The sequence below is a fragment of the Takifugu rubripes genome, chromosome 11 (genome assembly GCF_901000725.2).
Source record: "Takifugu rubripes chromosome 11, fTakRub1.2, whole genome shotgun sequence".
NCBI lineage: Eukaryota > Metazoa > Chordata > Actinopteri > Tetraodontiformes > Tetraodontidae > Takifugu > Takifugu rubripes.
Window position 1 is genome coordinate 835,660 of NC_042295.1, and position 12,747 is coordinate 848,406.

General features: G+C 52.8%; 1 protein-coding gene across 2 annotated transcripts in view; it reads left to right on the forward strand.

Moving 5' to 3' along the window:
• Positions 1–12,747, forward strand: part of LOC101062809 (seizure protein 6 homolog) — a 41,715-nt gene that overhangs the window by 14,804 nt on the left and 14,164 nt on the right. For both annotated transcript variants that reach the window (XM_003978426.3, XM_029843389.1), the window contains 3 exons: positions 3,344–3,727; positions 4,227–4,360; positions 11,658–11,847. In XM_003978426.3, coding sequence (XP_003978475.2) covers positions 3,344–3,727; positions 4,227–4,360; positions 11,658–11,847 — 708 coding nt within the window. The remainder of the gene's footprint in view (positions 1–3,343; positions 3,728–4,226; positions 4,361–11,657; positions 11,848–12,747) is intronic.

Below are 12,747 nucleotides of genomic sequence, written 5' to 3' on the forward strand. Positions count from 1 at the left end.
ACTGGTTATACTGGGACAGAGGGGGTCAGTGACTGGTTATACTGGGACAGAGGGGGTTAATGACTGGTTATACTGGGACAGAGGGGGTCAGTGACTGGTTATACTGGGACAGAGAGGGTCAGTGACTGGTTATACTGGGACAGAGAGGGTTAATGACTGGTTATACTGGGACAGAGAGGGTTAATGACTGGTTATACTGGGACAGAGGGGGTCAGTGACTGGTTATACTGGGACAGAGAGGGTTAATGACTGGTTATACTGGGACAGAGGGGGTCAGTGACTGGTTATACTGGGACAGAGAGGGTCAGTGACTGGTTATACTGGGACAGAGGGGGTCAGTGACTGGTTATACTGGGGCAGAGGGGGTCAGTGACTGGTTATACTGGGACAGAGAGGGTCAGCGACTGGTTATACTGGGACAGAGGGGGTCAGTGACTGGTTATACTGGGACAGAGAGGGTCAATGACTGGTTATACTGGGGCAGAGAGGGTCAATGACTGGTTATACTGGGACAGAGGGGGTCAATGACTGGTTATACTGGGACAGAGGGGGTCAATGACTGGTTATACTGGGGCAGAGAGGGTCAATGACTGGTTATACTGGGACAGAGGGGGTCAGTGACTGGTTATACTGGGACAGAGAGGGTTAATGACTGGTTCTACTGGGACAGAGGGGGTTAATGACTGGTTCTACTGGGACAGAGAGGGTTAATGACTGGTTATACTGGGACAGAGAGGGTTAATGACTGGTTATACTGGGACAGAGGGGGTTAATGACTGGTTCTACTGGGACAGAGAGGGTAACTGACTGGTTTTGGCACCTTTTAGCCGCCGAGAGCAGGAGCCATTCGAGTGGAAATGAAGCATTGTTAAGGAAACATCAGACTTCCTCGGAGTGTGATGGCCTCCTGAAGGGCCCTCAGATTAGATCGCACAGGTGCATTCTGGGAAGGCGAGCGCAGATCGTCACACGCCGCCATCAAACCTCCTCAGGAATGAAGGTTAGCTCTGATCACCGGGAGGGTCGGCGGCGAGCAGAAGATCAGTGGGAACAGCAGCGTTGGGGAGGCTCCTCCTCCACGCCAGGCTGGGCGGGTGGGCGGGGCTTATGAGGGGACACTTCCTGTTGTCAGACACCGCTGCCGCCAATCGCACACGGCAAAGTCTAAACCATCAGCAGACTGGTTAAACGGAGACGAGGACTGGTTATACTGGGACAGAGAGGGTCAGTGACTGGTTATACTGGGACAGAGGGGGTTAATGACTGGTTATACTGGGACAGAGGGGGTTAATGACTGGTTATACTGGGACAGAGGGGGTCAGTGACTGGTTATACTGGGACAGAGGGGGTTAATGACTGGTTATACTGGGACAGAGGGGGTCAGTGACTGGTTATACTGGGACAGAGGGGGTTAATGACTGGTTATACTGGGACAGAGGGGGTCAGTGACTGGTTATACTGGGACAGAGAGGGTCAGTGACTGGTTATACTGGGACAGAGAGGGTTAATGACTGGTTATACTGGGACAGAGGGGGTCAGTGACTGGTTATACTGGGACAGAGAGGGTTAATGACTGGTTATACTGGGACAGAGGGGGTCAGTGACTGGTTATACTGGGACAGAGAGGGTCAGTGACTGGTTATACTGGGACAGAGGGGGTCAGTGACTGGTTATACTGGGGCAGAGGGGGTCAGTGACTGGTTATACTGGGACAGAGAGGGTCAGCGACTGGTTATACTGGGACAGAGGGGGTCAATGACTGGTTATACTGGGACAGAGAGGGTCAATGACTGGTTATACTGGGGCAGAGAGGGTCAATGACTGGTTATACTGGGACAGAGAGGGTCAATGACTGGTTATACTGGGACAGAGAGGGTCAATGACTGGTTATACTGGGGCAGAGAGGGTCAATGACTGGTTATACTGGGACAGAGGGGGTCAATGACTGGTTATACTGGGACAGAGAGGGTTAATGACTGGTTCTACTGGGACAGAGGGGGTTAATGACTGGTTCTACTGGGACAGAGAGGGTTAATGACTGGTTATACTGGGACAGAGAGGGTTAATGACTGGTTATACTGGGACAGAGGGGGTTAATGACTGGTTCTACTGGGACAGAGAGGGTAACTGACTGGTTTTGGCACCTTTTAGCCGCCGAGAGCAGGAGCCATTCGAGTGGAAATGAAGCATTGTTAAGGAAACATCAGACTTCCTCGGAGTGTGATGGCCTCCTGAAGGGCCCTCAGATTAGATCGCACAGGTGCATTCTGGGAAGGCGAGCGCAGATCGTCACACGCCGCCATCAAACCTCCTCAGGAATGAAGGTTAGCTCTGATCACCGGGAGGGTCGGCGGTGAGCAGAAGATCAGTGGGAACAGCAGCGTTGGGGAGGCTCCTCCTCCACGCCAGGCTGGGTGGGTGGGCGGGGCTTATGAGGGGACACTTCCTGTTGTCAGACACCGCTGCCGCCAATCGCACACGGCAAAGTCTAAACCATCAGCAGACTGGTTAAAGGGAGACGAGGACTGGTTATACTGGGGCAGAGGGGGTCAGTGACTGGTTATACTGGGACAGAGGGGGTTAATGACTGGTTATACTGGGACAGAGGGGGTCAGTGACTGGTTATACTGGGATAGAGAGGGTCAATGACTGGTTATACTGGGACAGAGGGGGTCAGTGACTGGTTATACTGGGGCAGAGGGTCAGTAACTGGTTATACTGGGACAGAGGGGGTCAGCGACTGGTTATACTGGGACAGAGGGGGTCAATGACTGGTTATACTGGGGCAGAGAGGGTCAGTGACTGGTTATACTGGGACAGAGGGGGTCAGCGATTGGTTATACTGGGACAGAGGGGGTCAGTGACTGGTTATACTGGGGCAGAGGGGGTCAGTGACTGGTTATACTGGGACAGAGAGGGTCAGTGACTGGTTATACTGGGACAGAGGGGGTCAGCGACTGGTTATACTGGGACAGAGGGGGTCAATGACTGGTTATATTGGGGCAGAGGGGGTTAATGACTGGTTATACTGGGACAGAGGGGGTCAGCGACTGGTTATACTGGGACAGAGGGGGTCAGTGACTGGTTATACTGGGACAGATGGGGTCAGCGACTGGTTATACTGGGGCAGAGAGGGTCAATGACTGGTTATACTGGGACAGAGAGGGTTAATGACTGGTTATACTGGGGCAGAGGGGGTTAATGACTGGTTATACTGGGACAGAGAGGGTTAATGACTGGTTCTACTGGGACAGAGGGGGTCAGTGACTGGTTATACTGGGGCAGAGAGGGTAACTGACTGGTTTTGGCACCTTCTCACCGTGTCTCCTCTATTGTCCTCCAGCCTCTGAGGGTCGCTCCACCAGCCCGGGGTTCCTGACCGGTCCCTCCAGGTCCACCACCCAGGACGCTGTCAGATCTCCCGTGGCAACCACGGCTCCACCCACCGACCTCCTGAACCACCACCCCATATACCCGAGACCTCCAGACCCCCAGGGTCCGCTCCGCCCTCGTCATCCAGACTACCCAGGAGACAGTGGAGGACGCAGGTCCTGGTCCAGCTCCTGGTCCAGCTCCTGGTCCAGCTCTAAGCCCACCTCAGGAGGGGGCTCCAGCCCCGTGGCTCCGCCCACGAGTCTGGTTCTAGCTGATGCTAACAGGGACGAAGAGGAGATGACCACGAGCATCATCACCACCACCACCATCACCACCACCACGCAGAGCCCAGGTGAGAGTTAGCTAACCGCTAACTAGCCCTGCTTAGCTTAGCTTTAGCTTCCCGGTTTTTGTTGGGAGCACCTTTTATTCCTAAATGTTGTTTGAACTGTCTTCATTGTCTCATGGAGACCAGAACCAAGCAGACTCCCCTCAGACGGCGTCCTTCCGGATGTTGTCCCGCCCCCGGGCCAGCGTGGCGGCGCCGGCGTCGCACTCGCAGGCTAATGTTTGGAACGGTCACGATTCCGCAGCCAAGGGGGTCGGAATGAATTACTGGTGCATCCGTGCATCGCTAACCTTTAATCAAGAGGTCCAGAGAGGGACGTGCGTGTGTGTGTGTGTGTGTGTGTGTGTGTGGGGGGGGGGGGGGGCGTGAACTTGTTCTCTTACGCTCTTACGCCGCCGCCGCTGCGCTGAAATGCATTGTGGGAAGTCCAGACGTGTGCACGTGGAGCGTGTCTGGAAGCATCAGCTTGAACTCTAAAGTTGTCCACCCTGTGTCCCCACAGTGTCCTGCCAGCTCAACCTGACCGGGCCTGAAGGCTACATCCAGGCTCCGCCCACGTCCAGCTCCGCCCCTCACGCCACCTCCGACTGCAGCTACACCGTCACCGTCTACATGGGCTACGGGGTCGAGGTCCAGGTACGATCCGAAGGGTCGGTCCACACAGCCCAACGCTCCTCCGGGAAAATCCGCTCGTCTTTCGGGGGGTGTGGCTGGTGTCGGTGGGCGGGGCTTCGTGTTGCAGGTCAGGTTTTTAAAGTGCTAGCACTCCTCGGATGCGCCGCCATCTCGCTAGCACTTTAAAAACCGTTTTTGATAGCAGCCGATTTCCCTGTGAAGGTTCGATAAGAGGATTTCAGCATCAGTCTGTGATGACCTGTCACATGACCTGTCACATGACCCGTCACATGACCGGCGAGATGAAGACGCTTCGGATTAGCCGCAGCATCAAAGCAGCGCGTGTTTCCACACGTTTCACTGTGATTCAGCTCTTTCCCAGCTGCTAAACGCGCTAACGCAGGAGGCTATTTAGCCTCCGTTTCAGATCCCTGATCATCGGGAACGCGAACAGCTGGAAGCGAATTCCAGGAGCATCCCGCCGCCACGCCGCTGATGTCCAAAGTCACCTCCGCTAGCGTATCTGGCGGGTTTACAGCGGCGGCGTTGATCTCACCAGCGTGTGGAAGCCGCCGACCTTCGTCTGACATGATGATTTAAGCGGCGCCCTCGCCTCCACCTGGAAAACTCTCTCATCCGCATGATTAACTCCAGCTTTCATAAAATATCCAGCGGCTGATCCGGGCCGACCTTCCGGAAGCCTGTCCTAATAATGTCGGATAAAGAAGGAACGCCACTGCAAATCACTTCCTGTGGCGGCGAACAGCTGCTTTAGAGACGGAAGGAGCAGGAAGTGAATCACATGTTCCGGGGTTCGGAAGGAAGCCCTCGAGGGAAGGTCAAAGGTTACGTCTCTGTGGGACAATGCCGTGTTTCCAGTCCTCGGGAATCCTGGAAAAAGGACCCCTGATGGACGCTGACGTCTTTACATCTTTGCTTCGACCACTGAAACCAAAGAAAATCCAGAAGGTTCCATAAATTCCACATCGAAATTCCACTTGACTGTGATGGAGAGAAGGATGAACATCAGCAGGGATGAGTGTGGAAGCTAAATCCCAGAGGATTCATCAATAATGAAGCAGAAGAAGCGGAATCTGATCCCAATATTATGGGATCAAGCTCCGACTGCGGCGTCAGGAAGTAACACACGGATTTACGCTGATGACTGATTTCAGGAAACGACGCAAAAGCAGAGGAAGAATCCGGCGGTGGGGCTCCGGAACGATGCCCTCGGAGAGAGACGGTGGTAGGAATGAAGGAAAAATCCATCCGGGAACGAGGAGGAAGAGGAGGAGGAGATGACTGGAGGAAGATACGGAGGCCAGGAAGCAGATAAGCTGGCTAACGGGAAGCTAAAGGGAACGCTCTTCTTCCTTTAATGGAAACGACCCTGGTGTCCGGGCGTAGCCGCGCCGCAGCGCTAATGAATTGCTCATGGATTATCTGTCCGCTCCTTTTGTTTGTTTACGGACTTCTGGAAACTCGTCTCAGCTGAAACATCTTATCAGCTAAATTGGAAGGTTTCCCTCCAGAGCCGAGCGGCTGTGGAATTCCAGAGCCGGCGCCCATTCATCACAGACGCCAGGTGGACCCTCGAGGGGGCGGGGCCACTTCATAGGTCACAGCTGCTAGCTTAGCATAGCAAATGATCATCCTGTAGAAAGTAGCTCTGCTCTCACCTGTTAACACCTGAGAGTTGGTAGATTTTCCGCGGTCGTGCTAGCTTAGCTGCGTCTCCCAACTCATCCTCAGCCTTTCTGGGATCTTGGGTCTGAATCCCGGGCAACGGTGGGAAGATTAGAGCCGGGAACAGGAACTCGGACAGCGAGCGCTCGGCTATCGACTGCGGGATCGATCCCTCGGCTGCGTTAGCTGATCCGGACTCGGCTCGATAGCTTCAGTCCCCGTCTGTGCTGATGGCTCGGATTGATTAGGAAGCGTTCGTCAAAGCTAAATCGGATTCCAGGAAGAGTGAGGTGGCGTTCCTCTCCTCGGGGAGCTTCCTGTGAGGGTGTTCCAGAGGCCAGAGGTTCACCTCTGCATGCTAATGATGCTAGTGGACAAAGGTGCTAGGAGCAACACAGCGGAGACCTGAAGGAGGGGACAATTAGCGGCAGGCTAGCGCTACACCTATTAGCATAAACAAATCTGTCTTCATCCTTTAGCTGCTTTGGTCTTTGTGGTTGGCTTTCTTTCAGTTAGCCTTTCGCGGCTCACATTAGCTCCTCGGTCATTCCGCTGGCTGTTATCCGATTCCAGCGCTTCAATGTCAGCCGGTTCTTTTGGAATCAGCACCGTCGGTGTTCTCGTGGTTTTAATGAAAGACGATGCTGAGTAGCAAAGATCAGCCTGACCTTCTGGGGGGGGGGGGGCAAAGCCTTTAACGCGTCGTGGGTCACGGCTCAAAGTCGGAATCGACCGTTTGATTATTTAACTCTAATGAACAGCGTTCCGACCCAGCAGACGAGTTGCTTTCATCTGAGGTCACACATGATGCTAATTTACCCAAAGCAGCTAACGCTAGCCTCGTGGTGGAGTGCTACTAAGTCAAAAAAATGGAAGCTGCTTGGGAGAGTTGGGAAAAAAAACTGGTGTAATTATCTTGTTGTTCAGTAATTAACAGCTAACGTTTAACACAGTTTGATAGGATCAGGTTAATTTAGCTTTAGCGGTTAAAAAGGTACCAAAAGTAATGGAAGGCTAATAATTAAAATGCTAGCTTTCATCCCCTGCTATGTGTTGGCACCTGCAGCCAAAATGAAAACATTCCAGCGCGCGGTGGCCTGTCAGGAGGACCGGATGCTAATCCTGAAACACGTCCATTAGCGACAGCTATCGTGACAGCAAGGTCACGCCTGCCCCTCCCCCGTGCTGGACTCCCGCCATCCAGGGTGATTCCCATCGCTAAGAGATGGGAATCTAATGAAAGATCCTCGGCGTGGCCACGCGGCGCCCGATTAGCTTCCAGAGGGAAGGAAGCGGAGGAGGCGACGGATGATGGATGAACTGATGACGGGATTGATTAGATACCGTCGACCATCCGACCACCGCCCAGGAAGCCCCGCCCCCAGAGACTCGTGGTTGGGAATGTTGCTCGGGAAGATGATAGCATGGAAAAATGTGGGTTTTACAACATCAGGGTCGGAGCGAGGAGGACCCCGTTGCTAGGAGACGCCAGCCTGTAGAGGCTGTGATTGGTCGTTCCACCGGAAGGGGCGGGGAAATCGGCAGATCAAAGAACAAGTTTGATGGTATCAACGTTAAGGTTAGCGTCGTAGGACGACCAAAAATGAAGGAAAAGGAGCAAAAAGAAGAGCGGCGCTGCTGCTAATTAGCCTGATGCTCCTGCTAGCTGTAAACTTTTAGCTGCTACTTTAGCTGCTACCTAGCATTAGCGCAGATAAGAATTGTCTGAAAGTCCCAAAGAAAACCTGAAGGTCGACCGTAGACAGATTCTATACGGGGGCGGAGCCAACGGGAGACATCGTTTATTTCCTGTTTGTCCTTCGTTTGGCACGAAGATCGTTAGCGTGGTTTTATTCGGTCTCGTTTCACAGGTGCACCTTCGTCCGTCCTTCCTCTGTCTGATCGTTGCTAAAATCAAGCTAACGGCTGTAGCATGAAAGCGCCCCCTCCCAGGGTATGAGGGTGTTTGTAGCGTAGCCTGCTAGCGTGTTGCTCCGCGGGGGGTTTTCTTTGAAGGTTTTTGTTCGGTCGAGGGCGACTCGGCCGCTATCAGCGGCGTGCAGCCGCGCTTTGATCCGCAGAGGCGGGTCTGAAGGTGCCGCCGCCGCCGCCGCCTCGTTGACTCGAAGTACAAAATGAGCAAATTTTGGTTCTTTCATGTTTCGTCTTTCATGTCCAGTTTGGACCGGGCCGCTTTGATCTGCTTTGGGGTTCCAGCGTGGAGCCGTTCGGAGACAGCGAGCGCTGAGACAGGAAGTGTCTAATAGCCCCGCGAATTATCGACGCTGCTCGTTAATTAGCTGCTCGGTCTCAAGTGTCGACGTCTTATCGGAGCCTCGGCGGATCCTGATACAGGACCCGGCTGGTGAGGAGCAGCGCTAGGATCACCGAAATCAGGAATTCCGATCTGCTGACAAGGACAAAAAGGAATTCCAAGTTCTACCCCCACAGCTTGGACCACATTTCCGATGAATTCTTTGGCTGTCGATGAATTCTGAAGTGAATTCAAAGTGGACCCAGAAGGAGGAAGTTTGTTACTGTAGAAGTTTACGGAGAAGTTTACGAAGAGGTTTACGAAGAAGTTTACTGAGAGGTTTACGAAGAAGTTTGCAAATACGTTTACAGAGAAGTCTACGGAGAAGTTTACGAAGAGCTTTACGAAGAAGTTTACGGATAGCTTTACGAAGAAGTTTACGTAGAGGTTTACGAAGAAGTTTACGGAGGGGTTTACGAAGAGGTTTACCAGGAAGTTTGCAAATACATTTACAGGGAAGTTTACGAAGAGGTTTACGAAGAAGTTTACAGAGAAGTTTACGGAGAACTTTAAGAAGAAGTTTGACGAAGAAGTTTGCAAATATGTTTACGAAGAGGTTTACGGGGAGAACATCTGGATTATTTATGGAGCAATGCTAAGGAGGACGCTAACGGTGTTTTTTCTGAGCCAAAGACCAGCAATGTGTAGCTGTGAGCTGCGTCAGCGGCTACCGCTAACGTGGCGGCCACCCTTTAAAGCTGAGGTTTCTTTGGTTGGTCTTTAAGGGCAGAGATCAAAGCAGATTCTTTCCCATCCGTAAAGTTGCTTTGCGTGGGCGTCGACCTTGGCAGCGCCGACCGGCGCCGGTCCATCTGTATTCACGGCGTCCGCGAGGACGATGATTACCTGCCCGTCCTGAGGGGGTCGGAATAAAGGAAGGAAGCAGACGGAGGGAGGGAGCTCATCCCGTCTGATCACTGTGACACAATGTTCAATTTCCCTTCAAAGATCCGAGCTAATCTCCCGCCGCCGCGCTTTGTGTCGCCGAGACGCGTGACCACGGAAACAAGGGGCGGCTGAAGGACACGAGTGTGACGCCTTTCTCCTCTTTTCTTTGTTCCGAAAGAACGAGCGACATTATTCCCCCTCCGTTACTGATCCGTCGGAGCTAGCACAAAGCTAGCGCGGAGCTAATCGCCGACCTTGAAACGAGCCTCATCTCCAGTGTTTGAGTCACATGGACAACCAGGAAGTGAGCGTCTGTATTAATTGGATGAGCTAATTGGACAGCAGCAGCGCTAATCTGCCATTAGCGACTTCTGGCTCGGTGTCATGTGATCGCGGCGGCGTTGCCAGGTGGCGAGTCGGTAAAAACAACCTCTTTCGACGTTCCCCATCTCCTGACCTACTTCTCCGGTTGGAACAGATGTTCCCTCTGCTCCATCGTTTGCTAACCTCCCTCTTAATTACTGCCGCTAATTAGCAGGCGGCGGCGCTCAGGCACAGGCGTGGAGCCGCGTGTGGTCAGAACAACAACGTCTGGTTCTGGTTCAAGTTCTTCTGATGTTTGTGAAGCATCTGAAACGGACCCGGTGGTTCCTCTGGGACCGCTGATCCGTCCCGTCCCGGAGTTCTGTGCTGTTGGACCGTCGTCCTTCCCATTAATCCCATTAATCTCGATTATTCGCTTGCCCCCAAGACGGAAGCTGTTGGATAATAACATCATAAATCCACCCTCAAGTAGCCCAGGTCTGTCACGCTAACAGCGCACAGGTGCTAACAAGAGGGCTAGCACCTTTGTGGCTACACTGTAAAACTTTAGACCAAAGATCAAAGAAGCGACGTTCTTTTAATGGGAGTTTGTGGTTTTGAGTATTTGCCCTTTTGTGCCGCTATGCTACAATGCTAACATGTCGCTGAAAACATTTGTACAGGTTGAGAAAATAATCTGTCCTCGGCTAATGTTGAAAACATGCTAATGACATTCAGTGGGAAGCAAATCTGGCGCATTAGTGATGCTAATGAGTTAACTACCTCGTTCCTAAATTTAGCTCTCTCGTAATGAATGCTAAAAAAAACCAAAACAACACGTTTTGTGTCACTTTGTGTCACGCTTTAGTGTTAAAGAGTTTTGGTAGAAAATTAGCGCAGCATTAATAGCCTTTGTTTGTGCTTTTTTCCAGTTTTTCCAGTAAAATATTGAGAGTTTTTAAAGGTCGGTGTGGTCACGACGGCGGCGGCGGCGGCGGCGCTTTGCAAATTGTTCTCAGCTAACCAGCAGCTTAAAACCAACCGCCACTGTGCTACTTTAGCCACCTGCTGCTGCGGCTAATGACCCTGAGTTGAGACAATGATTTTAACAGAGCAATAACTTTTGACGGGAATTACCCCCCCCCCCCACAGACACACACACACACACACACACACACACACACACACACACACACACACACACACACCATTATGTTTGTGAGGCTCCACAGAAGCTGGACTGGTGCCAGGGAAAATTGGATTACGTCTCCCGGCATTCCCCGGAGTGTTTTATTATCCCGAGCCGGAGGCCTAATGTGATTACCCGCCGATGCCCTTTGTTCGCCGCGCTATTATTCCGACGCCGCGTCCGCGACTCCATTAATGGCACATTATGACTTGTTATACACAAGCGCGCCGCAGAGGCCGGGGCGAGCGCTCGCTAGCTGCACGTGGGCTACGTGGTCTCGCTAATTCCACGCAGAACGTCCTAAAAATGAGCCCGTCCCCAAACATCTACTTTACTGGACGCTAACGCTAAACGACGCAGCACGCAGGGTCATGCTACGGTCATGCTAAAAAGGAGCTAGGGCCTTCCTTCTGCCTCCACTCACTAAAATTAGCATGATGCTAATGGGTGTCGAAGGTAAACAAGAACATTTTACCGGTCACGCCGAGGCATCGTTAGCACGTGTTACGGCTCTAATAGCTAACTGCTGATTGAACCGCCCCGATATAATGGGAACGTTTTGTTGAATGTTGGAGGAGGAATATCGCGATTCCCCGGAGAGCTGCCGGATTTATCTCCCAGCTCGACGGCAGACGGGAGGCGGCGATATGATCTACGAGCGCCACGTGGAGACGGACGCACGTTTACCAGCTGAATAAAGATAAAAAACGGCAAAGGCCACATTCCTCAGCCGACGTTCCTCGGATATCTGAGGTGTCATCGGACGGGATATTCTCCCTCTTTTTTCGCACAATCTTGACGTGCTAATCGTGCTTGATATAGCTTTCTAGCTACCTGTAAGCTAACGCTGACTCGTTCACTCCGCCATCCTGACAGGACCCGGCGTCGGATCCACCAGGAAGCTCCTTCCGGGTCTCACCTCTCCCGTTTCCCTTCAGGTCATGAACGCGGATCTGCTGGAAGGAGACAAGGTCGCCTTCCAAGACTCGGGCCAGGAGGGGAACGCCGTCCTGGCCAACGAGACCATCCTAACGAGGGGCCTGGTGGTGCGGAGCCACAGCAACCAGATCTCCGTCCGCCTCCACAGCCAGAAACCTCGGCCCGGATCCATCCTGCTCCGATATCAAGGTGATCCGCCCCCTCCGGTGGGAACGTCGACTTCCTAAACCCGCCCAGGTGGCACCCCCACACACACGAACCCTGCATTATTTAACTATAGTTGTGAGGTTAGCGGCAGGAATTAGCCTTGACATGACGCTAACGTAGCTAACGAGGCCGAGACGTCACCTGACGGAGCCTCGTTGTCACTGTTTCTATGGTAACCACCGACCCCCTGCGATGTTTCCTGACGGGACACACGTTAAGATTCCGCAGTCCCTCCTGATCCGAGCGTTCCAGACTCCAGATTTGGAAATAAACCCGAGGATCCTGTAAGGAAACATTCCGTCCCTGCAAACACACACCGTCAGTCAGGTGTGAAGCCTGTTTCCACGGCAACGTTACGGTGCCGCCGCGTGCTGTGAGTTTGCAGTTTCGGTGACACATTAAAGAAAAAAGCAACTTCCTGCGTCAGCTAAAGCCACGCATCGCCATTAGCATGTGCGTAGCTTAGCATAGGTGTTGCCAAACTGTCAGAAACGGCCAGCGGTCATCCTGGATCTTAGACACAAACTCTCGGCATGCTGGGAAATTAATCGGGAGTGTAGCTAATGTGGTTATTATAACGATGTCGCTGCTGCGGGATTGTTTTAATTAAACACGGAGCCTCTGTTAGCATGAGCGGTTCAACTTTGTGCTACTGGGAGGGGGGTTAAACTGGGGGGTCGCTAAACACCAGACCAGTACAGGCCGCTTCACCGCTAACGCTAACGCTAGGTGTGTTCATTTCCAGTCCAGCACGGACCGATGCTAACCTGCTAAACAAGGCCGTCTCCACTCGACCCGCCGCCATCAAAGGTTATGACATTGTGTGAAATTGAATGTGGCCGCCGACGGATGCTTCCCCGCCCGCGGCGCCGCGGCGTGCAC